At 40.7% G+C, this 27,611-nt stretch overlaps 1 protein-coding gene across 8 annotated transcripts in view; it reads left to right on the top strand.

The window, feature by feature from the left end:
- Positions 1-27,611, top strand: part of TENM1 (teneurin transmembrane protein 1) — a 1,357,925-nt gene that overhangs the window by 1,273,538 nt on the left and 56,776 nt on the right. For all 8 annotated transcript variants that reach the window (XM_073547613.1, XM_073547619.1, XM_073547618.1 and 5 more), the window contains one exon: positions 5,806-6,316. In XM_073547613.1, coding sequence (XP_073403714.1) covers positions 5,806-6,316 — 511 coding nt within the window. The remainder of the gene's footprint in view (positions 1-5,805; positions 6,317-27,611) is intronic.

The following is a 27,611-nucleotide window of genomic DNA, read 5'->3' as shown; positions in this document are numbered from 1 at the left end:
GAGCTAATACTTTACAGGAGAAAAAGATACAGTACATTGCTGATCATAAGAGCTAACACTCTATACGAGAGACAGTATCCCGAGCCTACACTTTATAGGAGAGAAAAGACCACGCTGACCATAAGAGCTTACACTCTATAGGAGAAAGAGAGAGAGTAGACCCCTCTGACCATAAGAGCTAATACTTTACAGGAGAAAAAGATACAGTACATTGCTGATCATAAGAGCTAACACTCTATACGAGAGACAGTATCCCGAGCCTACACTTTATAGGAGAGAAAAGACCACGCTGACGATAAGAGCTTACACTCTATAGGAGAAACAGAGAGAGTAGACCCCTCTAACCATAAGAGCTAATACTTTACAGGAGAGAAAGATACAGTACATTGCTGATCATAACAGCTAACACTCTATACGAGAGAGAGTATCCCGAGCCTACACTTTATAGGAGAGAAAAGACCACGCTGACGATAAGAGCTTACACTCTATAGGAGAAACAGAGAGAGTGGACCCCTCTGACCATAAGAGCTAATACTTTACAGGAGAGAAAGATACAGTACATTGCTGATCATAAGAGCTAACACTCTATACGAGAGAGAGTATCCCGAGCCTACACTTTATAGGAGAGAAAAGACCACGCTGACCATAAGAGCTTACACTCTATAGGAGAAAGAGAGAGAGTGGACCCCTCTGACCATAAGAGCTAATACTTTACAGGAGAAAAAGATACAGTACATTGCTGATCATAAGAGCTAACACTCTATACGAGAGACAGTATCCCGAGCCTACACTTTATAGGAGAGAAAAGACAACGCTGACTATAAGAGCTTACACTCTATAGGAGAAACAGAGAGAGTGGATCCCTCTGACCATAAGAGCTAATACTGTAGAGGAGAGAAAGATAAAGAACATTGCTGATCATAAGAGCTAACACTCTATACGAGAGAGAGTATCCCAAGCCTACATTTTGTAGGAGAGAAAAGACCACACTGACCGTAAGAGCTTACACTCTATAGGAGAAAGAGAGAGAGTGGACTCCTCTGACCATAAAAGTTAACACTTTACAGGAAAGAAAGATGCAGAACATTGCTGATCATAAGAGCTAACACTCTATAGGAGAGAAAGTATCCCAAGCCTACATTTTGTAGGAGAGAAAAAAACACATTGACCATAATAGCTTACACTCTATCAGAGAAACAGCTAACACTTTACAGAAGAGAAAGATACAGAAAATTGTTGATCATAAGAGCTAAAACTCTATACTAGAGAGAGTATCCCAAGCCTACACTTTATAGGAGAGAAAAGACCACGCTGACCATAAGAGCTTACACTCTATAGGAGAAACAGAGAGAGTGGATCCCTCTGACCATAAGAGCTAATACTGTAGAGGAGAGAAAGATAAAGAACATTGCTGATCATAAGAGCTAACACTCTATACGAGAGAGAGTATCCCAAGCCTACACTTTATAGGAGAGAAAAGACCACGCTGACCATAAGAGCTTACACTCTATAGGAGAAACAGAGAGAGTGGATCCCTCTGACCATAAGAGCCAATACTGTAGAGGAGAGAAAGATAAAGAACATTGCTGATCATAAGAGCTAACACTCTATATGAGAGAGAGTATCCCAAGCCTACACTTTATAGGAGAGAAAAGACCACGCTGACCATAAGAGCTTACACTCTATCAGAGAAACAGAGAGAGTGGACCCCTCTGACGATAAGAGCTAATACTTTACAGAAGAGAAAGATACAGAAAATTGTTGATCATAAGAGCTAAAACCAAGCCTACACTTTATAGGTGAGAAAAGACCACGCTGACCGTAAGAGCTAACATTCTATAGGAGAAAGAGAAAGAGTGGACCCCTCTAATAATAATAATAATAATAAATTTTATTTTTATAGCGCCGACATATTCCGCAGCACTTTACATTTCAGAGGGGACTTGTACAGACAATAGACATTTCAGCATAACAATAATCACATACAGTAGATTATAACAAATACCAAGAGGAATGAGGGCCCTGCTCGCAAGCTTACAGTCTTTGAGGAAAGAGGTAGACACGAAAGGTGGGTGGTAACAGTTGCCCTGATTGTATGGACCAGCCATTATGTTAAGTGTGTAACAGTACAGACACAGAGGGCTAATGGATGCATAAAGCATGTGGGAACATGATGCGGGAAATCTGGTTATGGTAAAACTTTTGGCTGTGCCACACAGAGATAGGTTAGGTTAATGTGTTGAGGCGATAGGCCAGTCTGAATAAATGTGTTTTCAGGGCACGCTTAAAATTGTTGGGATTGGGGACTAATCGTATTGACCTGGGAAGTGCATTCCAAAGAATTGGCGCGGCACGTGTAAAGTCTTGGAGACCGGAGTGGGAGGTTCTGACTATTGAGGATGCTAACCTCAGGTCATCAGCAGAACGGAGGGTGTGGGTAGGGTGGTATTCTGAAACAAGGGAGGAGATGTAAGGTGGTGCTGAGCTATGGAGGGTTTTGTGGGTGAGGGTAATAAGTTTATACTGAATTCTGGAGTGGATGGGTATCCAGTGTAATGACTGGCACAAGGTAGAGGCATCGGTGTAACGATTGGTGAGGAATTTGATCCTGGCTGCAGCATTCAAGACAGATTGGAGAGGGGAGAGTTTGGTAAGAGGGAGACCGATTAGAAGAGAGTTACAATAGTCGAGACGAGAATGAATAAGAGAAACAGTAAGAGTTTTTGCAGAGTCAAAAGTAAGAAAAGGTCGAATTCTAGAAATGTTTTTGAAGTGTAGATGACAAGAGCGAGCCAGTGATCGAATGTGGGGGGCAAAGGAAAGCTCGGAATCAAGTATGACCCCAAGACAGCGGGCCTGTTGCTGGGGAGTAATAGTGGAACCACACACAGAAATAGCAATGTCGGGTATAGGTACATTAGTAGAGGGAGGAAACACCAGGAGTTCAGTCTTTGACAGGTTCAGTTTCAGATATAGTGAGGACATGATATTAGACACAGCGTTTAGACAATTGCCGGTGTTTTCTAGAAAGGCTGGCGTGATGTCAGGATGACAAGCGTATAATTGGGTGTCATCAGCATAGAGATGGTACTGGAAACCAAATTTACTGATTGTTTGACCAATAGGGGCAGTGTACAAGGAGAAGAGGAGGGGGCCTAGAACCAATCCTTGAGGGACCCCAACAGTAAGGGGAAGGTGAGAGGAGGAGGAACCGGCAAATGATACAGTAAAGGAGCGGTCGGAGAGATAGGAGGAGAACCATGAGAGAACGGTGTCCTTGAGGCCAATGGAACAGAGCATAGTGAGGAGGAGCTGATGATCCACAGTGTCGAATGCTGCAGAGAGATCCAAGAGAATTAGCATGGAGTAATGACCATTTGATTTAGCTGTTAGCAGATCATTAGAGACTTTAGTGAGGGCAGTTTCAGTGGAGTGTAAAGAGCGGAAACCGGATTGGAGAGGGTCGAGAACAGAGTTTTCTGAGAGATAGCGGATAAGACGGGAGTGGACCAGGCGTTCCAGGAGTTTAGAGATGAAGGGAAGATTAGAGACAGGTCTATAGTTAGCGGCACAGACCCCTCTGACCATAATAGCTAACACTTTACAAGCAAGAAAGAAACTGAATATTTCTGATTATAAGAGCTAACACTCTATAAGAAAGATGAAAAATTAAGATATTGTTACCTGCGCTATTCACATCTATAGGACATCTAGGTAAAGGGATATATGTGAAAAGACATATATAAAAAAAGGCTGCACAAGACAAATAAAAACACTCCTGGTGGTGTATTACTAATGAGATTAAAACTAAAATGAAAAAACGCCTGTGCGCTATATAGTGTGAAGATGTGCGGTATTTAGTCCTATAAGATACCATCCACACTAATCCCCATCAATCATGCAAATGCCTGCTTGATAAATTGAATTGTTAGTCACTCATAGCAAATTGCAGTAAAAAAAGGATATACTCTAAACACCAAGCACATATGGTTAAACATCATACACCATGCAATAAAAATTTGTAATCCAACAGCCGTAGTTGATAAAGTGAACACCACGGTTGGCAGCACAGTTCGTTATTTACTAAGACCAATGGTTAATGGCATTATCCGTATAATAATTTTTGTTGATTTTAGTTAAACCCTTTTCTTATTCTCTTGGCCAAGTGTTCTCTATGAGAAATTTTAAGTGGCAGCTTATATATGGACGAACAATACCACTGGCAGTCCAAATCTGACATGTCCGATAAATGTCTCACCGAACAAACAGTTGGCTGGCGCCACTATACACATTAGCTTGCCGGCTGAACCCGTCGATATCGGCGGGTTTGGCTAACAATAATTTAATGTGCATAGTGGGCTTTAGCAGATCCCATATTTTATGTGAGCCTAAAGAATGTTTGCTCTTTTGGCTACAAATTGCTGCCATGGTTACACAGTCCTATGAGCAGGTATGAGCTGTTAAAAATGTTCAATGTTCATATTGGCGCCATGTAAAAGGGCCTTAAAGGGGTTTTCTCAAGTTCTTAAATAACTTTAGACAGCATGAAAATAAGCAAGTTTTCAATTGACTTACTCTTTTCTATCTGCTGTCATTTTCCTGTAATGATACATTTTATCTGTTATAATTTACAGCTAATTTTATGTATCCTGGCCTCCAAACATTGGCCGCGTGTGCGCAGTAGTTACATTCCAGGAGATGAGTTAACTCTTAACATTCCAGCCAGCTCTCTCCAGCCCATTAATTTCTATACAGCAGTTACCAGCTCATCTCCCTCCCTCTCCCTCTCCTCTTCTGAAGAGATCCAATTATAAATCACCAGCCAGTAGCTTTCACAACAAGTCTCCTAATCATGGCTCTCTCTTCTCTCCCTGCCTGGACCTGCGTGCTTGTTGAAATGCCTTGCTATCTCTACGTGTAAATGCAGGTATAATAATATAAACCACTACAGAATAAACCAATGATAGCTGAATGTGCTATAGCAGATTTGGTGCTGGGTTTTAGAGCTCTACTAAGGCTACAGTTCTATTACCAGAGCTGTCACTCCAGGAGTAGAGTCCGCCCTGGCTGAAAGTAAGGAAACTATAAGGCGATTGCATTTCTCTGAATTGCTTAAGAGACTACCTAAGAACACCCCTTCAATATGATAAAGTGTTTGGATAATATGATTAGTGTTTATGCTAATCACTATAAATATGATAGAAACTCTATGGGTCCTATGAGAAGACATGTACGGATCCATAAACTTACTACTGATCCTGTACACTGCTTTGTGTGATGCTGCTACAGGAGTTGTACATTTCAGAGCAGTGTTTTGAGCGATCAGTGAGATATCAGAAAGTGGAATACAACCGATCAGGAACTATTATTTGCAGCCTATGAAAAATTATTTTTTTTTATAAATATTAGGAATCTTTTCAATATCATAATCCAAGATGATAGTCCATTTTGCTAACGCTCACAAGCAAATCTCTACTTACATGCAATGGTAGTAATACATTGAGGAGATTGCTGTGTAGGGAAATATAGCAGATGTCCTGGCACCGTACGTGAAGCTAGGAAAAAACAAACAAACAATTTTTAAACCAGCAGGGCATTGAATCTTCAAAAATGAGGATTGCTGAGATAAATGCATAATAATGCTAATCTTTGCTGATTCACATTTTACCAAATTATACCATTCAAAGTAATGCTTTTTAAAACGGACTGTGAATATTAAAATTTCTTATGTTTACAGACTTTCAGTAATAAAAATTAGAACGCGCAATTTGCAGATTAATACTGTTAATATTATTTGTCCCATAGGTGACGGTGGATTTGCAAAAGATGCCAGACTGAAAGCGCCTTCATCGTTAGCTGTTTCTCCAGATGGCACACTGTACATAGCTGATCTTGGCAACATACGCATTCGAGCAGTCACTAAGAACAAACCTCATCTGAATGCCATGAATATGTATGAGGTTGCCTCTCCAGCAGACCAAGAATTGTATCAGTTCAGTACCAATGGGACCCATCTCCATACTTTAAATCTGATAACTAGGGACTACGTATACAACTTTACATACAATGGTGATGGGGATGTAATCTATATTACCAGTAGTAATGGAAATTTGGTTCATATTCGACGGGATGCCGGGGGCATACCTTTGTGGCTGGTCGTACCTGGAGGACAAGTCTACTGGCTGACGATCAGCAACAATGGAGTGCTGAAAAGGATATCTGCTCAAGGATATAACCTAGCATTAATGACATACCATGGAAATACAGGGCTTCTGGCAACCAATAGCAATGAGAACGGTTGGACGACAGTTTATGAGTAAGTGGATCTCTCTTGATTCCCATCTATTTCCTTTACAGTTCAGTATAATAAATTTGTAATATTTAGATAATATATGTGTTACATAAACTGCTTGTAGATCATTTATTTAGGAATAGGACTAACCCTAGCCCTCTCCCATCATTTATTGAGGGCTCTCCTTCCGTAAAGTTGACAAGGTTTTGGGTATTCTATACCACCAATCTCCGTAGCTTCTCATTTCCTTGTATACATAACTTCAAAAGATCCTGCATGTTCAGAAAACATTTGACATGTAATAGAGAGCTGTCAGATGTTTTGATTGTTGGCAGTTGAGATGCTGAAACTCCACAGGATTCGTTAAAACAGAAGGCAGAAGTGCTTGGCCGAGTTCTGTTCTGCTCTGGATCTGGAGGTAAGCTCAGTAGAAAGTCTCTTAATATGTCTACAAGGAGAGCAGTGCTTGGCTGAATGCTTAGCAATTGATAGGGGCATCGAAACTCAAAACCCCCACAGATCATCATAACTTCTGACAAGTATCCAAGAATGTACAGTTACACCTTAATAGTCTGGTACCCGCATCCATTACTCCTAGTAGGACACCAAGCTCTCCAGTATAGTATTATAGATTGAGAAAAGATTTGCCATCGTGGACTTTTCTCAATTGTTGGGTTGTTTTCTCAATCACTGACCAATGGCATTTCACTCTCCAGATGCATAGTAACAACATTTTACACTTTTCAATTTTTTTCAAGATAGTCTAAAGAAAAAAGTGTAATCTTTGAGTATACTGATTTGCTTGTATATTTGTGGGTTTCCTTAGGGAAGAGCAACAGCAGCAGCTGTGGCCTCTCTCAATAGATCCATCTTCTCAGCTTTACTTAAGAACAGCTGCATTGTAACTAAGAGATAGATTTTTTTTCTCTGCTCAGATATAATGATATTTGTTATTTGAGTTTTTCCAAGCAGTCTCTCTTCCTCAGTCATTTTTTCATAGTGGTTTAATTTTGAAGGGAAAGCTGTCATATAAGGGAGAGGTCCTACATATGAGAGCCCATCTTGAAGCCAGAGATGATGGCATTAGGTGGATTACCTTCATGAAACTTAGCAGCATATTAAAAGCATATGTTATCATGAGTATTTAGGTCCTACTTTTTATTATACTAGTTTATATATTAGTAAAGCAGGGATTTTTCATCTGTTTTATGAAGTACATTAGATGGACTGTTATACTATAGAAATTAGACTGGCTAGACATGGGGCCTAGGAGTGAGCAGATCTCAGTGCTTGGCCCTATATGTGTGCATGCCGTGGTAGTAATAGATCGCTATGTGCCCTGAAAGGCCAGATTTATCTGATATTTCTACCAGTCTTGTGTATACTTTTTGTCTGAGAAAACAAGAGAAATGACAGAAATATATATTTACCTTTTTTAATGAATTTTTACCTGGTGTAAATACCTCTGTTCTCTCGAATCTTGACTTGTTTTTTGAGTTCCTGTGCCTCTGGGCCCCCTCTTCACTGTATGTAAATCTAGTCTTTTTAGCCAGGTGGGTGCAGTGCTTAAAAATAGAAGAGTTAAGGACCACACTCACTTGACTAAAAAAAATTAGATTCATATAGTGAAGTAGGGGCCGTATCTCAGAAATGGAGATGCACAAGGACAATAGAAAAACAATGCCAGGTTCAGGAGAACAGCAATGTTAGTCTCACCTGGTGAGTTGGATTCATGGAGGTGCAAGTCAGGATAGTCATATGGACTTAGGACGTAGGTGCAGACAGCTAGAGGGCACGAGGAAGAATGAAGCTGTGAAAAGTCTGGAGCAGCAAGAACATTATGGCAGGTGAAGAGGGAAATGGAAAGTCTGGAGCAGCACTTAAAGAAAGGCAGAAGTTCCACATAGCAAAAATTAATACACAGCATAAACAAATTCCAATAACAGTTTGTGATCTTACTGCAAGTGATGGGCTAATCCAGGAGGTATCTAGCTAAGGATTAACCAGCAAGACTGAGGATATGGAGGGTCACAGAGGTTTGGCAACTTTAGTGTTTCAGTATCAAGACACAGATGTGTCTTTAATTTGTTGTTTTGGGGTCTAGAGAGATGATGCTGGGCAATCTGCAAATCCTGATGTGGAGCACAGCAAAGGGTGACAACCAGCAGGGAAGGGAGCAGAGCCCATCCCAGCCGGGAAAGGAGTGTAACAAGTAGCATTTAAAACAGGTAACATAATTATAAATTTATGGTAAGTGACACCTCCTCTTTTACTGCCGATCATGGGATCTACCAATTGGCATCATTTGTTGGGAGCCCAGCTGGCACAAGCCACAGATCTGACATGTTTCAAGTATTTCTATCCAATCTGTGAATCTATGTTTATATGTACGTGTCACTTATGGATGTACCGTTTAGATTAAAAACTGGCACCTTTAGGTTTCCCTTACACAATTTATTTCAGATGCTTTCCAGGCTTCAAAAAATGCCATGAATTGCATGTGTTTGTGCAAACATTTCTCAAATGGTTTCCTTTTTATCTGAACATCATCATTCTGAGTCTATGGCGGGAGCCCTTTCCAGGTTGAGGTTGTGTTTTTTATTCGGATTGTAGCCTTTGCCTACCTTTGGCCCAAATATTGATTTCCATTTATATTCCTAACTGTAAATAATATCTTCAAGGAAAAATTTGTATGGATATCCAAAAAAGAATCATTTAATTACCATAGAAACAAGGCTTGAAAAATAAGAGGATTTCATTATCTGAGCATCATTATCTACCATGCACAAAATGAATGGATTATTATTTAGATTCTATTGTATGATGTTCATGGCGATGGCAGACTAAACGCTCCCAGAGACGGCAGCTGAAACTCTCCCAACTTCTCTCACTGACGATAAATATTTTATGCTCTGTAAATGAATTTTGTAAATTCTAAAATATAAATCTCAATTTGTCATGATTAATTACATTAGAGAAACAAAGTGCTGAATTATAGGAATGCGATGAATTGCTGAAAGCAGCGAGGAGACACTAAGCAGCTTCCTTGTGTTATAGGACTTCATGCACGTGGTAAAGCCAGATGCATGGAGCTTGTACAGTGGCACAATGCGTTCCTTATGCTCCAGGACTGCATAGTGCATGCCACCATATGGATTCATATACAAAGGTATTCTTCCCTAGAATAATCCACGTGAAAATAAATTGTCCAAACCTAATATTACCAGCACCTTCTAGCAGTATATGCACTATAACTTTATAGGAAGGAGGTCGTCAAAGGTTTTCCATACATGACCTGCAACTTCACCAGCTAAACTCCACCCTTACTGCACCAATTTCAGAGCACCTTTTGCTGATTTTTGCCCAAAATTAATCTCCTGCCCACTGCTCTGTCAGATTAACCAAGTAAGGAAAGAAAAATGGCAAAACATACAATGAAGGGGGTGGGACACCGCTCTACGACCGAGCATTCTGCTCAGATGCAAGGTCCCCCCAATAACCTCATGCTTTCCTCCCTACTCACTTTTAACTATGCCTGATACCCAGCCTCTAAAACTTACAATCTTTTACCTCATTAAGCCTTTCCTGGCTAGAATTTTTCCCATATCAGGAGACCTTTCCCTAAATGCACAAACATTTTAAAGTCTAAAATCGGGTCTGTTTGGCAAATATGACCTACCCTAAGCTGTGTCCCTGTCTTTGCTTTGTCTTTAATCTGTTTTTAGAGATTTTTTGGTTTATTAAATAAGGTTAATCAATTCTTATTATAATAAAACCTTACAGAGAGGCTCTCCATTCTGAATTTTATGTCTGAGGGAGTATATAAAAATCCTTCAAAGCCAATAAAGCCCTTTACATCTAAACCTTTGTCGCGCTCATGTTGCAAAGATCTTTATATTGGAAGTCTTATCTTCCTTTATTGAGCAAGGACTTAAAATGTTCACAATGTGTGCATACAGTATATAAGGTGTAATGCAATAAGAAAACTGTTTATGTAGATGTATACCAGCATAAGATGTATGTAAACATCGAATTTATGACATTTGGACTACATAACTGATATATAGAATATATTTATAAAGGTGAAGGTACTTAGCATATAAATTTGCCATGAGAGCCCACCAGCCACAACAAGGCGACCTTTTCCTATGGCTAATATTTATCAGACATGCCTCTCTTGGTCCAAAAGCCTGCAAGTATAAAATTCAGGTTGGATCCAGGACTAATTAAAAACAGTCTTAGGTAATAGTCAGACGACTGTATAACTCAAATGGGGATTGCAGTGTAATGCTTGGACTGGCCATTGCCTCTCCCGATCCGAGAGTGATAGCTGCATAGAAATACTAGTTGTCACGCTAGGTACGGGAGAGCTGATGGCCAGTCCTAGCATTGCTTTGCTATCCCAGTCCGAGTTATACAGCCATCTGACTCTTCCCTTAGGCTGATGGGAGGAGTGCTGAGCCAAATATAGAGGCAGTTACCACCTCCAACAGTATACTACCAAAAATTTAAACAAATTATCTAGTGCCTCTGAACAGAATACAGCAAGTGTGAAGAAGTGCATGCTGCCATAACTGCATAATATACAAACAAAAGAATAAAGCAGCCTCTGTACCTTAGAGGTAGAAATTTAGGAGATTTATTTCTTCCTTTATTGAGCAAGGACTCAAAGGCATTGGCAATATGTGCATCTACAGTATAAGATGAAAAGCAACAACAAGAAATAATAGACAAATATACTGTATATAGCACTGTATTTTAAGAGCAAGTAATATCTAAACCATGTGTGTTAGAGGAGAACTAGGAGACACCACATGAAACAAAATGAATACCAAGATAGAAGATTAAAATGCGCATATCCAGTGTATGTATATACACTGCTCAAAAAACCTAAAAGGAACACTAAAACACCCCATGCTAGATATCACTGAATGAAATATTCAGTTGCAAATCTTTATTCAGTAGAATGCCTTGTGAACAATAAAACATAAAATGATCAATAGAAATCAGAATTAATTTTTCATGGAGGTCTGAATTTGGAATGATACCTAATCAAAGTGGAAAATCAAACTACAGGCTGATCCAACTTCAGTGGAAATGCCAACTTCAGTGGAAATGCCTCAAGACAAGGAAATGATGCTCAGTAGTGTATGTGGCCTCCACATGCCTCTATGACCTCCCTACAATGCCTGGGCATGCTCTTCATGAGGTGGCAGATGTTCTCCTGAAGGATGTCCACCCAGACCTGGATTATTGCATCAGTCATCTCCTGAACAGTTGGTGGATGGAACGAGACATGATGTCCCAGATGTGCTCAATTGGATTCAGGTCTGGGGAATGGGCAAGCTAGTCCATGGCATCAATGCCTTCATCATGTAGGAACTGCTGACACACTTCAGCCAAATGAGGTGTAGCATTGTCATACATCATAAAGAGATTGTGAGCCCCATCACGGACAGTGATGAAAATGTGTGCAAACTGTAAAGCGCTGCGGAATATGTTAGCGCTATATAAAAATAAAGATTATTATTATTATTTTTATTAACCAAGGGCCTGATGCACCTAATGGCAGTCAGGGTGCCTCTAGCTAACACATGGAGGTCTGTGTGACCCTCCAAAGAAATGCCTCCCCTCAGCATTACTGACCCACTTGCCAAACTGGTCATGCTGGAGAATGTTGCAGGCAGCAGAACGTGTTCCACATCGTTTCCAGACTCATGTCTGTCACATGTGCTCAGTGTGAACCTATTCTATTCCATGAAGAACACAGGGTGCCAATGTCAAATCTATCAATCTTTATGTTCACTAGCAAATGCCAATCATCCTGTACGGTGTTGAACTGTAAGCATAGCACCCACTTGGGGACATCCGGCCCTAATGCCACCCTCATTGAGTCTGTTTGTGACAGTTTTAGCAGACATACGGATGTTAGTGGCCTACTGGAAGTCATTTTGCAGGGCTGCTCTGGTGCTGCTCTTCCTGTTTCTCCTTTTACAAAGGAAGAGGTAACGGTCCTGTTGCTGGGTTGTTGCCCTCCTACTGCCCCTGCACATCTCCTGGTGTACTGGCTTGTGTCCTGGTATCTGATCCATGCTCTGGACACTGTGCTGACAGACACCCTTCTTGCCACAGCTCACATTGATGTGCCATCCTTGATGAGCTGCACTACCTGATCCACTTCTGTGGGTTGTACAGTAGATACAGCCTCATGCTACTTCACCTCTAGGGGTGAGAGCTATAACAAAATGCAAAAGTGACCAAAACAACTGCCAAAAAGGATCAGAACAAAGAAATGGTCTGTGGTCTCCCCCTTCAGAACCACTACTATATAGGGGCTATCTTGCTAATTTCCTATCATTTCTACCTGTTGTCTGTTCCATTTGCACAACAGCTGGAGAAATTGATTCACAATCAGTATTGCTTCATAACCAGACAGAAGTGTGATTGATTTGGAGTCACATTGTGTTGTTTGAGTGTTCCCTTTATTTTTGAGCAGTGTATATGTATATATTCATATATATACACATATCTAGCTATTGTAATGATTGTTCCTTTCGTGACATTGGTTTTAAAATCTGTTAGGATAAGCATCTTGTCAATCACTGTCAGTTTCAGCTGCTGTCATTTAGTTATTGTACTTTATTGGGACACTGACCCTGTCCTCTACAATCCAAGACTAGCGTGAATGGTTTCCTCTTTGTAACCACTGCACTTACAGTCTGTATATAAATCCAATGCTCATGGATTCTTTCATTTATTTGTATATGTTTCATGTACATGACATATTTCGCCAATACTAGAACCACTCAGCTGGGGTCATGCTTTCCTATATGTTTAATTGAACTTTATTTATCAAGGCATCATGCAGTACTGAAATCTTATCTTATTTAATGGAATGTTTCCTATTCTTCCCTGTTATCAGTAAGGATAGGGCTAGACGATGACTTTGGCATCGGCACAGGTTGAGCAGCTGCAATGGTTTGGGAATAATGCAGTTACATGGGGACATACTGCGACCTCTTGGGTACTGTGTTCGCGACAGGTAAATCGCAAAAAGTCAGAAACATTTGGATTTTTTCACCTTTCTTCTCGCTGTCTGGGTACCCAAAAATTCTTAATGCAACCCCATTTCACTGCATAATTCTGCAGAGTAGCAATCACAAATATGTGTCCTACTTTTTATAACATCTCCATTTTCGAGAAGATTTAGGTACATTTACAGAAATATGGTTTGAATGATATTGGCAGTATATTTTATAAAGTCTTTATTTTAGGTTTAGTGGTCCTTTAACATTGCCTCGGGTAAAAGCTAGGTCACAATTCCGAGCGCTCATATATCAGCTTCTTTAGGTGAATCTAGTTTCATGTGAACAGTTAGCTATTTAGTGGTCAGACACTGCCATCTAGAGGTGTGTTTAAGGAATGACAGCAGAATCTATTCTATCAAGAAATTAAAATGCAGCAAAGCATTGGCCTATACTTGTACCTCAAATATAGGTATTTATATATTTTTGGCATTTTTTATTTTAACATTGTATTATGTAGCTGTATTAATATTCTTAGAACTGCAAATAAAATAAAACTACTACTACCGTAATTGTTTCAAATATAAAAAGATTTGGCTCAATATTACAGTATTATTATACTATAGATAGGAGACTCGTCAATGAGAAATTGTTTACAAAAGTAAAGAATAAAAATGACCAGGAATAAAACTCACGTTGCTGTTGATCACAAACATTAAAATACAATCATTGACACTGAAATATACACGCATGTACAGCTTTGGACATAAAGGGGCTGATTCTTCACTGCTTTTCCTCCTTTTTTCTAAAGTAAAAATGGTTTTATTTGTAAGTTTTATTGGCGTCTTTTTCAATATTATTGTGTTTTTTTTGATCACTTGGTTTTGCATATTTTTCAAATGTGCCAACATTTTTTCACAATTGTACTCCAGTACCCTAGTGGGGTGCACAATCTTACTTTTTTAGCACAGTTTAACACTATAGTATAACATTTTAAAGCTTATTAAATGGTCATTGACACTTTTTGTGTTTTTTTTCTTTGTTTTTTCTTTGTTTTTTCCATTTATTTTTTTTTTAGTAGGTTAAGTTCCCACAATACATTTTTGAAGTTGCTTAGTTTCACTGTATTATAAGCGCAACATCTAACATTTCCAACAAAGTGGATGGGATTTAAATTGGCTTACAAAAGTATTCACCCCCTGGCTTTTTTTTGTGTTTTGCTACCTCACAACCTGGATTTTCATTTTTTTTTTTTTAGGGTTTGCATCAGTTCGTGAAAATGTGTGCAAACTGTAAAGCGCTGCGGAATATGTTAGCGCTATATAAAAATAAAGATTATTATTATGTAACGAACATGACTACAGCTGTGAACATTTGGTTTTCCTTTTATTGTTTTCCAAACATTTTATTAACCTTTTAAAACATAACAACTTTAGGAAAAGATAAGGTCAGCAGGACCGGGGAAGGAAAGGAATGACAAAAGGAAAAGAAGGGGGAACAAAACAAAAAAGGACTACAAGGTCCTTGTAAAGAACAAGACTATTAAATAGTAGCAAACTATAAGGAATAACAATATCAAGAATTTCAGCCCAAAATACAATAAGCATAAATAGGAAATTTCTCAAATCCTTAAGGAAACAAAATTATCTATTGATTCCATTTTTTGCAGAATATATCAAAACTATTATTGACTATAGCAATTTTTTGTTCAAAAGGTTTATGTAAGTTTACTTTGTCTATATTGTCTTGAAGAGAAGGGACGTCAGGGATTTTCCAGAAAAGAGCAATGTTAGATTTGGTTACACCAATAAAACATGGATTATAAACGATGTTAGATGGATCAATCTGGTCTATACCTAATGAAGATAGTGCGAGTTGAGGTGTTAAAATAAATTTTGTGAAGCATACAACAGATAGGACAAAATAACTGAAATCTTCAGTGTGCATGACTATTCACCTTCCTAAAATCAGTACTCTGTAGAATCTCCTTTTGCGGCAATTACAGCTGAAGTCGGTGTCATGATTGTGGACGGGATCTCCTTTTCCATCCTCGCAGCAGGGGCGGACCTACCGCCCGTGCAGATCGTGCATTGCACGGGGGCCCCGGGGAGAGAGGGGGCCCCTCCAGCCTCCAGCACCGCATGGCTAATTATGTCAAAATTCAAATTAGTCATGTGTAGTGCAATGAGGAGAGCAGCGATGCGGGAGGCAAAGGGGCTCCTGTGAGGCCAGGGGGGGCCCGCCTGCCCCCCAGCGCCGACTCCACCCCCCCGCATTGAAGGAGGCAATGATGGAGCCTGGAGGAGAGAGCGTCAGCTGACGCTCCCTCTCCCATCATTCCACTTTCTGCCTCTGACACAGCGGGTGCGCGATGACGTCATCGCGCTCTAACTGTGTACCAGGCAGTGCAGGAGAGGAGACAGGAGCCGGGAGCAACACAGGCATGAGGAGAAGGTGAGGAGTGTGTTGTTTTTTGCTTTTTTTTAAATCAGTGTGAGTACTGGACTGTGGTGCCATGCTGGGGGGGCTATATACCATGCTTGGGGGGCCATATACCATGCTGGGCTGTATTATACCATGCTGGGGGGGCTATATACCATGCTGGGCTGTATTATACCATGCTGGGGGGGCTATATACCATGCTGGGCTGTATTATACCCTGCTGGGGGGGCTATATACCATGCTGGGCTGTGTCATACCATGCTGGGGGGCTATATACCATGCTGGGCTGTATTATACCATGCTGGGGGGGCTATATACCATGCTGGGCTGTATTATACCATGCTGGGGGGGCTATATACCATGCTGGGCTGTATTATACCATGCTGGGCTGTATTATACCATTCTGGGGGGGCTATATACCATGGTGGGCTGTATTATACCATGGTGGGCTATATACCATGGTGGGCTGTATTATACCATGGTGGGCTGTATTATACCATGGTGGGTTATATACCATGGTGGGCTGTATACCATGGAGTGGTGGGCTGTATACCATGGAGGGCTGGGCTATATACTATGCGGCTGTGTTATATAATATGGGGGGCTACATTATATTCTATGGGGAGGTGGGCTGTATTATATTCTATTTGGGGCTACATTATATCCTATAGGGGGGCTGTATTATATTTATTATATTCTATGGGAGCTGTATTATACTATATGAGGAGGGCTACATTGTATTCTATGGAGGGGCTACATTATACTATATGGGGGGACTGCATTATATTCTATGGGGGGTTACATTATGTTCTATACAGATATTATATCCAGCCCTGCATAGCCTCAATATTAGATAACAACAAATAACAAACAACTTTGCTGCCCTATGAACGGTTGGGGGGCCTGAAAAATTTCTTGCACAGGGGCCTACTACAGTCTGTGTCCGCCCCTGCCTCCCAGGGTTAATTTTGTGTGGCCTCCCTTTGATTCCGGGAGGGCTATAAGAAACCGCCCCTCCCAGGGGTTCCTTGTCAGTGATACATTCATTCCTGGCTGAGTAGCTGACCCCTGGTTAGCTTGCATACTGCTTTGTCTGTTTCTGCCCCTTCAAGTGTTTGACCCAATCCGTCCTCCCTTTCTGAGTATTGCCTTGTGATTCTGTGCTGATTGTCTGTTTCTGGTTCTGACCCTGACTTTATATTCTGACCTTCCTCCTGTCTGACCCATTGGAACTTCTCTGATATCTTCGGTTTCCTGACTTCTGGCTACATCCTGACAACTCTTTGGGACTCATCTTTTGGCACTACTCCGACCTCCTGGCTTAACTTCGGCACGTCCTGACTACTCTCTGGCTTCGCTGGTCACCGTCACTACTCGGTGTCTGGCCCCGGCCACTCCCCCAGTGGTCACGTGTGTTCTGTTATGTATTTCCGGTCAAGGATCACACTCCTTGGATATCTCCAGGCTTGTTTATTACATGAGACTTGTGATACATTCCTCCATTACAAGATGTCTGCTAACAACAACTAACCAACAAGTTCTTACACTCTATAGTACACACATCAAAGTAGTGAGACCCCTAGAGGCCACATCAACATATAACATATTGCTACATCCTTTCTCTTTTAACTGAAAGAACAATAAAATGAATAAACAATGTATACCATGACCAAGTTAGAGCTATAACATAATAAGTCCAGTTTGATATAATCCTTGAGGTGCGCCGGCTTTCTGATAATTCTGCCAGCTCTAGTAACATAAGATGTGTCACTGCCTACATCTGGTAGTTCTTCTGAGTCTGGTAATATGCCTTCTGATATTATCTGTCTCTGGCCAGAATCCTCACCCTGATGGTCAGCTGTCACTGTTGGTACTTGACTTGTACTTGCTGCCTCGTTGTCTTGGGTGTCAGGATACTGCTCAAAAGGCCATGAAAATGAATTATCTCTTTCTTGTGATTTCCTCAGGTATCTCCGATTTCTCGTTAGTCTTCTTCCTTCCTCTGTTAGAATTTCGTAGGACCGAGGTCATAGAATCATAGAATCGTATAGTTGGAAGGGACCTCCTGGGCCATCTGGTCCAACCCCCTGCTCAAAGCAGGATTCGCTAAATCATCCCAGTCAGATGTCTGTCCAGCCTCTGTTTGAAGACTTCCATTGAAGGAGAACTCACCACTTCTCATGGCAGTTTGTTCCACTCATTGATCACTCTAACTGTCAAAAAGTTTTTTCTAATATCTAATCTGTTTCTCCTCCCATTCAGTTTCATCCCATTGCTTCTAGTCTTTCCTTGTGCAAATGAGAATAAAGTTGATCCTTCTACAATGTGACAGCCCTTTAGATATTTGTAGACAGCTATTAAGTCTCCTCTCAGTCTTCTCTTTTGCAAACTAAACAATCCCAAATCCTGCAACCTTTCCTTATAAGACAGTGTTTGCAAACCGCTCACCATTCTTGTCGCTCTTTTCTGAACTTGCTCCAGTTTGTTGATGTCTTTTTTAAAATGTGGTGCCCAAAACTGGACACAATATTCCAGATGAGGTCTGACCAAAGAGGAGTAGAGGGAAATAATGACTTCATGTGATCTATACTGTATACTTCTGTTAATACATCCTAGAATTGCATTTGCCTTTTTTGCTGCTGCATCACACTGTTGACTCATATTCAGTCTGTGATCTATTAGTATACCCAAGTCTTTTTCACATGTGCTGTTGCTTAGGCCTATTCCTCCTATTCTGTATATGCTTTTTTCATTTTTATTGCCCAGATGTAGTACTTTGCATTTTTCCCTGTTAAAAACCATTCTGTTAGTTGCTGCCCACTTCTCCAGTTTATTTATATCTTTTTGAATCCTCTCTCTCTCTTCTCTAGTATTAGCTATCCCTCCTAGCTTTGTGTCATCAGCAAATTTAATCAGTTTACTCTCAATTCCTTCATCTAAATCGTTGATAAAGATGTTGAACAATACAGGGCCCAGGACAGAGCCCTGTGGTACCCCACTTGAGACATTCTTCCAACTGGATGTGCAGCCATTTACGACCACTCTTTGGGTCCGATCAATAAGCCAATTATGAATCCACCTAACAGTTGCCTTGTCCATTCCATACTTAGTCATTTTTTCAATAAGGATTGTATGAGATACTTTGTCAAATGCTTTGCTGAAGTCAAGATATACTATATCTACAGCATTTCCTTGATCCACCCAATCAGTGATTCCGTCATAGAACTAAATTAAGTTAGTCTGACATGACTTATTAGTTACAAACCCATGCTGACTCTGTTTAATCACTTCATTCTTATCCAGGTATTGACATACATGTTGTTTAATAATTTGTTCAAAGATCTTTCCTGGTATAGAAGTCAGACTCACCGGCCTATAGTTGCCTGGGTCCACCTTCTTCCCCTTTTTGAAGATAGGAACAACATTTGCTCTTCTCCGGTCTTCTGGGACTTCTCCTGTTCTCCAAGAATTTTCAAAGATTATGGAGAGGGATTCAAAAATTTCTTCTGCTATCTCCTTCAGTACTCTGGGGTATAATTCAACTGGACCTGGAGACTTGAATTCATTTAGGTTAGCTAAGTGTTTCCTCACTATCTTTCGGTTTATAGATATCCTGGATTCTTCTATTCCCTTAATAGGTCTTAGTTTCCAACTTTTGCCTTTTGCCAGTGTTTGTCAAACGAGCTGCTTGGCTGCAGCCAAATGTTGTCATTTCTCTGGAGCTCAGGCAGATCCTATGCAGATTTATTGTACTAGAAAGCTTGCCTATTTTGATTCTTCTGTAATTTAGCTTTGATGTTTCTCAGCAACTTTGGCTTTAACAGATGACTAGCAGTTGGTAAGAGTGTCTTTGTACGCCAACTCATGAGCCTCTGTGCCGGACTGCTGTCTAGGCCTTGAGTGGGTGTGTTTCTATGATCCAGTATAGACAGATATACATCAGTACCTGCTTGTTTTGCTTTCTGCATGAGTCTTTTGGCTCATGAGTCTTTCTTGCTGAAGGTTTTGAACTCTTCCGAAGTAAACTGTGCCACAATGTCCGAGAAAACGACATCTGGAATGCCATACCTGGCAAAATGGGCCTTGAGTTTTTTAATCACTGTTCCCGCCCTTGTGTCCTGCAACAAATCAACCTCCCAGAAGTTAGAGAAATAGTCCACTGTAATCAGGTATTCTTTGTCATTCCATGTGAACAAGTCAGTTCCTATTTTTGACCATGGCCTATGTGGAATTTCATGTGGTTGCAATGTCTCCTTTGGTTGTTTATCACTGCAGGATGCACATATTTCGCATTGTGCTATAAAAATTTTTATGTGGTCATTCATACCTGGCCAATAAACAGATTCTCGCGCTCGACGTAGACATCCTTCCATGCCTAAGTGAGAAGAGTGCAATGTTTTCAGTATGTCTCTTCTGAGAACTTCTGGTATTACCGTCCTGTCTCCTTTAAAGATGATTCCTTGCTGCACTGACAATTCATCTCTTATGTGGAAGAATGGTGAAACTTCCCTTGGAGCAAGTTGCTTGTATTTTGGCCAGCCCTGCAAGATGACAGTCTTTAAACTCTGGAGACTTTTATCCTTCTCTGTGAAAGTCTGGATTTTCTTCGACTTTTCTTTTGACACTGCAAGATAATTACACATATTGATGGTTTCAATGTCTTTCTCCTCATCATTTGTGATAGGGAGGTAAGCTCTGCTTAGCGTATCTGCAATCAGTAAGTCTTTTCCTGGACAGTATCCGATGTCAAAATCATATTTCTGAAGTCGTAACAGCATGCGCTGTAGTCTCTTTGGGGCATTCAGTAGTGGTTTCTTTGTAATGCTCTCCAAAGGTTTGTGATCCAACTGTACTCTTACCCGTCGACCATAGGTGTATTGGTGAAACTTCTCCAACCCAAATACCACAGCCAGTAGTTCCTTCTCAATCTGAGCATATCCCTGCTCCGTTGTTGTAAGGGCTCTGTTTGCAAATGTGAGTGGCTGTTTGTTCTGCATTAATGTAGCTCCAAGGCCTTTTTCTGAAGAATCACATTGTACCACTACTTCTTGATCTGGATCGAAATACTTTAGGGTTGCTGCATCTGCAATAGCTTTCTTTACTGATTGGAAAGCAGTCTCCTGGATTTCCGCCCATTCCCAGAGCACATCTTTGTGGGTTAGCTGTCTCAGTGGCTCACACATGTCTGAAAGATGACTGCAAAATTTGGAGAGATAATTTACCATGCCCAAAAATCGTTGTACTCCACAAACATCAGTAGGGGTAGGCAAATCTTGTATTGCTCTCACCTTTTCAGGATCCACTTTTACACCGTTTGAAGTCAGACGATGTCCAATATAGGCCACTTCTGTCATTTTCAGTTTGAATTTGTCCAAGTTCAGCTTTATGTGTTTTGCTCTGCATCTGTCCAAAAATTGTATCGTCTTCTGATCATGATCCTTGATTGCAGATTCCATATCTTCACCTTCTCCCACTATTAGTATATCATCTGCTATTGTCTTCACTCCAGGAAGTCCTTCCAAAGCCTGCATTAATGTCTGCTGGAACACCTCTGGAGCAGGTTTAGTCCCATGGGCATTCTCAGCCAATTAAAACGTCCAAATGGTGAAGAAAATGTTGTCAATAAACTTGATTCTTCAGTCAGTGCCTCATGCCAAAATCTATTTTTCGCATCACATACAGAAAATATTTTAGCTTTTGATAGATCTGGTAGAAGATCATCTAATGTCGGCATGGGGTAATGATTTCTTTTCAGCGCCTTGTTGAGTGGCTTAGGATCAATGCATATTCTTAACTTGCCAGATGGTTTCTGCACTATGACCAAACTGCTGATCCAATCTGTGCTCTTATGGACTGGTGCTATCATGCCTCTTCTCTGTAAATCTTGCAGTTCTACTTTCAGCGGGTGCATTAAAGCTACAGGCACTCTCCTTGTAGGTAATCTGGTAGGCTGCACAGTGTTGTCAATTTCTAGCCTATATTTACCTTCAAAGCACCCATCACCTTCAAATAAATCAGCATACTTCGTTTTTATTTTCTGAATATCCAAGTTGTGCTCTGCATGTAGTTTGGGATTTGGTATATCCTGGGAAACTTCAACAGACATAATATTCTGAGACTGCACTTTTATTAAGTCCATTGCCTGATCAGCTTTTACTCCCAATAATGGTACATGCTTACCACCACGCAACACGGTAAATTCAACTTTATAACTCTTTCTGTTACATGGGTTCCATATTTTGAGCTTACATGTCCCCATCGGTTTCAGAACACTTTTGTTGTACATCACCAGTACCTTGTCAGTTGGCTCAATAGAAACCTGTTTGTTCAGCAGAGCAGATGGAATTACATTGCAGCTTGCTCCACAATCCAGCTGAAATCTAATGGGCTTCTCATCCAACAAGAATGTTACATAAAGCTGCTTTGGTATCCTTGACTACCGATTGCCTGACTACATTGACTTTCTCTGCTGCAGGCTGTAGTTGTAGCCATGTAATGTCCTCTGCACTGTCAGTGTCTGGTGTCACAGTGTGGAGCTGTCTGTACTGTTTGCCTGTTCCTTGCCTGCAGACAGCTGAGAAATGATTCTTCTTTCCACACAATCTGCAGGTTTCCCCATATGCTGAACACTTGGTTTTGTCTCTCTCATGTCTTTTCCCACAATACTTGCAGTGGACAGTGCTTATAGGGGAGCTTGGTCTTGTCTTTCCTTTCATAGATACTGCATGTACCTTATCATCATCATTATCACTGGTGCCTGCCATCATCTTCAGGCTGTGTTTTGTCAGTTCAGCAGCCCTGCAGATTTGCATGCATTTCTCTAAAGTCATGTCTTCCTCTCTCAGTAATCTTTCTTTGAGATGACTGTCTCTTATGCCACACACCATTCTGTCTTTGATTAGACTGTCCCTGATCTCTCCAAAACCACATGTTGTTGCCAGCCTCCTCAGCTCTGTCAGATATCTGTTCACATTTTCACCATCCTCCTGATGTCTTGTGAAAAAGTTATATCTTTCCACTGTCTCATTCTTCATTGGGTCACAGTGTTTATCAAATGCCTGCACAATATCTGCTAGAAGGAGGTTGTCTGTGTGTGGGAGTAAGGTGTGGGCTAATTCTCTGCCATTTTCCGCAATAAGGTAATAAAACAGCTTCACTTTTCGTTTGTCATCAGTGGGGGCCACTGTGAGATCCACATACAGTGTAAACTCTTCCTTCCAATGTCTCCAAGTCTGGGAAAAATTACATGAAGTCACATCCAGTCCCTGAGGGGGCTTCAGACCAGTCTCCATTTTGCAGGGAGTCAGGGAGTCTGTACTTACAGGTGCTGTGATTCTCTGTGATCCTCTGTACAGTCCCAGCCTCACACAAGCTCTGAGGATTTGCAGGTCCTGTGCCCAGATGCCACCATGTTCTGTTATGTATTTCCGGTCAAGGATCACACTCCTTGGATATCTCCAGGCTTGTTTATTACATGAGACTTGTGATACATTCCTCCATTACAAGATGTCTGCTAACAACAACTAACCAACAAGTTCTTACACTCTATAGTACACACATCAAAGTAGTGAGACCCCTAGAGGCCACATCAACATATAACATATTGCTACAACGTGCTTCAGGTCCTTCACACCGACAGGTACGCTCAATGCCTCTCTCCCCACACACTTTAGGACCTTCTGGTTTCCCTGGAACATGTGTGCAGACTTCTGTTTAAAGTCTGCAACAGTTTTCATTATAGTCGCTTTGTACTCTGCAATAGTAGGCCTCATCACAGGAGGAGATGAAAGAGAGTACAGAGATACTAACCAAGCTTTTGTGGAGTGGTGTCAGAGGAACCACCTTAGGATTAATTCCGGGAAGACCAAGGAATTGGTAGTGGACTTTTGCAAGGGAAAAAATCCACCAGTAGTGGTGAACATTCAGGGAAATGACATTCAGATAGTCGACACCTAAAAGTACCTTGGTGTGATCCTCAATAATAAGCTTGACTGGGCCCATCACTTGGATGCAGTGTACAGGAAGGGCCACAGTAGGCTTTATCTGCTCAGAAGGCTGAGAGCCTTCGGAGTTAGGGGGGCACTCCTTGCATCCTTCTTCAACTCTGTTGTGGCATCAGTCATCTTCTTTGGTGTGGCGTGCTGGGGTAGTGGCATATCAACCAGGGACAGGAATAGGCTGGACAAACTGATTAGAAGGGCCAGCTCTGTCCTGGGATGCCCCCTTGATCCGGTTCAGGAAGTAGGCGACAGGAGGATACTGGCCAAGGTGAGCTACATGGTGCAGAATGATTCCCATCCCATGCATGAGACCGTGACAAGATGTGCAGTACTGTCAGTGACCGGCTACTTCATCCTAAATGTGAGAGGGAGCGCTATCGAAAGTCCTTCCTTCCTGCTGCAGTTAGGCTGTATAACCAGCACTGTCCAAATCGGAGAACGACCCAAACAGTGAACTGATAGATCCAAAGTTGTGATAGTCCGGTTATATCTTTTTTTTTCTTATATCTACCTACCTACTGTCAATGTAATGCCTTTATGCATCTGTATCTGTACTTGTTCCTGCCTTGCTGCTGTAATGCTCTGAATTTCCCCATGGTGGGACGATTAAAGGATTATCTTATAAGTCTGTTTGAGCTTTCCAAATCTTACCACTGAGATTTTTGCCCATTCCTCAAGGGAAAACTGCTCTAACTCCATCAAGTTAGATGGTTTCCTCAGGTGAACAGCAGTCTTCAAATCTGACCACAGATCCTCAACTGGATTAAGGTCTGGGTTTGACTACGCCACTCCAAAATATTTACACATTTCCCCTTAAACCACTCGAGCGTTGCTTTAGCAGTATGCTTTGGGTCATTGTCTTTTTGGAAGGTGAACTTCCATCCCAGTCTCAAATCACTGACAGACTGAAACAGTTTTTGCTCAAGGATATTGCTGTATTTCGCACCATCTATCTTCCCCATGACTCAAACTATTTTCCGTGTCCCTGCTGCCAAAAAACACCCCCTCAGCATGATACTGGCACCACCAAGTTTTACTGTGGAGTTAGTGTTCTTGGGGTGATGAGCTGTGTTGGTTTAGCGCCAGACATAGAGTTTACCTTTGTGGCCAAAAAGCTCAATTTTGGTCTCATCTGACCACAGCACTTTCCTCCATACATCTGTGCAGTTTCCCACATGTCTTTTGGCAAATTCAAAATAAGCCTTACAATTTTTTTGTGTGAGTAAAGGCTTTTTTTGCCTACTCTTCCATAAAGGCCTCCTTTGTGGAGTGAATGGCTTATTGTGGTCATGTTGACAGATACTCCAGTCTCTGCATGGGTACTCTTCAGCTCCTTCAGGGTTACCTTTAGTCTCCGTGCTGCCTCTCTGATTAGAGCCCTCCTTGCAGAAGCATAACAGAGTATTAGATCAGTGATCTGTTCATATAAAGTAGATGTCCCATCCTGGCATAATGTAAAAAGTAAAAAAAAACGGTAATAAAAATTGTAAAGTTATAAAAAAAAATCCAAAAATAGAGAAATTTATGTAAAAACAAAAATAAACAAAAAAAAGTACTCATATTTGGTCTGGAAAGACCCGCCCTAAAAAAAACTGTCTCACTAGTTAACCTCTTCAGTGTACACCATTTAATAAAAAAATATAAAAAAGAGTTTAAAAAGTATGCTTTATCATTATACTGCTGAACAAAAAGTGAAATAAATGCAATAAAAATGACATATGTAAAATGTAAATACTGTAAAAATGGTATCTCTGAAAACATCTTCTTGTCCTGAAAAAAACAAGCCGTCATACAGCTCCATCAAAATAAAGTATTAGCTCTGACAATAAAAAGATGCTAAAAATATTTTTTCTATTAAATAATTTTTATTGCATAAAAGAGCCAAAACATGAAAAAAAAAACTATATAAATGTGGCATTGCAGTAATTTTTTTGACCTGAAGAATAAAGCTACCTTATCAATTTTATCACACGCATAACGGCATAAAAAAATCAATTCCTGGATTGCTGGTTTTTGTTCATTCTGCTTTCCAAAAATCGGAATAGAAAGCGATCAAAAAATGTCATGTGCCCGAAAATTGTACCAATAAAAACGTCAACTTGACCCTCAAAAAACAAGCCCTCAAATAACTCTGTCAGCTGATATTTGGCAAAAATTATAGATATCTAAATAAGGGGATGCACAATAAAAAGCATTTTTTAGTGCGTGGCAGCAGCCAAACATAAAAAAACACTATAAATCTGGTATTGCTGTAATCGCACCACCCGGAAGAATAAAGTTGTCTAATCACTTATACTGCATGAGGAACAGTGTAAAAAATAAATAAAACCAATTCTTCACCTGCTGCTGATTTTTTCATTCTGTCTCCCAAAGATCACAGTAAGGCTCTGCATACATTTATCCTCCGCTCTTCGTTGAGCACTTACACCATGGTTTCTGTGTAAATCTCTGAAATATGTGATTCAGACAGAACCTATGGTGGAAGATTCACTATAGTGAGGCAGATGGAGGCATTGTGGACACTGTCTCACCTTTGATCTGGCAGTGTCTGTCTTTTTAGGATTGCATAAAAGTGCCATCAGCCACAGTTTTGTGCACTTTTCGTAAAAGAAGTACACTGCTGAACAGAGACCAGATGGAGTTCAGAGTAACACTGTTGCCTCAATATAGTGAATGGATCCTTTGGGAGTTTCATCTGAATCATGTCACTTATAGAGTTAAATGTAAACCCCAATGTAAGTGCTCAGCGTAGAGCGCTGGATAAATGTGATCCCTAATGTTATGTAAAATGTTCCCAACAAAAGCTTCAACTTAATTCACCAAAAAAACCCACATAGGGGTCTTCCACGTTACTGGTAGTACAAAGGCTCTGTAAAAGAGTTTTAGCTCCTCGCATGCCAAAAGAAATTCAGCAAATTCTGCACTCCTAAATCCAAATGCCCCCCCCTTCTGAGCCCCATAGTGTGTCTAAATCATATTTAACATCCACATGTGGGGCATTTCTATAGCGTTGACACCCCGCCTAATTTACGAGTGTGTGTCTCCAGAAGCATAAGCTAAACAGCACATCAAACTGCGCACGACAACATACTGGTGGCAACAATGGGCACTGCAATGGCAGTTTGCAATTTTTACTCAGCAACGTACACTACTGCTTGTTTCTGGAAAACACCCATGGAGTAAAAATTTTTACTACATCTGCAGATAAACTCCCAAAGGGGAATAATTTCCTAAATGGGGTCACTTGAGGGGGATTCTGCTTTTTCTAGCACTTAGGGACTTTATTTATGATGTTTGCAAACTTTTCTTGCAAAATCTGCACTTCAGGAGGCAACTAGCGCTCCGTTCCTCCCGAGTATCACCGTGTGGCTAATCAGTACTGTACAGCCACATAATGGCCATTTCTACATTCAGCAATAATAGTGGGACAAATTTTGGTGCCATGTTTACCCATTTCCCAGTGTGAAAATGTATAATCTGGGGCTAAAACAAATTTTTGTGGTAAAAATTATTTTTTCTTCACTGCCCAATGGTATAAAATTCTGTGACACACCTGTGGTGTCAATATGAGCACTGCACCCCTACATGAATTCATTGAGAGGTTTAGCTTGTAAAATGGGGTCATTTATGGGGGGTTCTGCTGTTCTGGCAACTCAGATACTCTACCAATGTGACATGGCACCATTAAAACAGTCCAGAAAAATCTGAACTTCAATATAATGCTTATTCTCTTCTGAACTTTGCACTGTGTATCAAAAGTACAGTTTTCAACCACATATGGGGTATTAGCATACTCAGGAGAAATCGCACAACAATTTTTGGGATCTATTTTCTCCTGTTAAAATTGTGAAA

The sequence above is a fragment of the Dendrobates tinctorius genome, unplaced genomic scaffold (assembly GCF_039654945.1).
Source record: "Dendrobates tinctorius isolate UK_male_01 unplaced genomic scaffold, ASM3965494v1 ptg000154l, whole genome shotgun sequence".
NCBI classification, from domain to species: Eukaryota; Metazoa; Chordata; class Amphibia; order Anura; family Dendrobatidae; genus Dendrobates; species Dendrobates tinctorius.
Note: the sequence above shows the minus strand (reverse complement) of the source record. Positions and strands in the feature narration are given on the sequence as shown.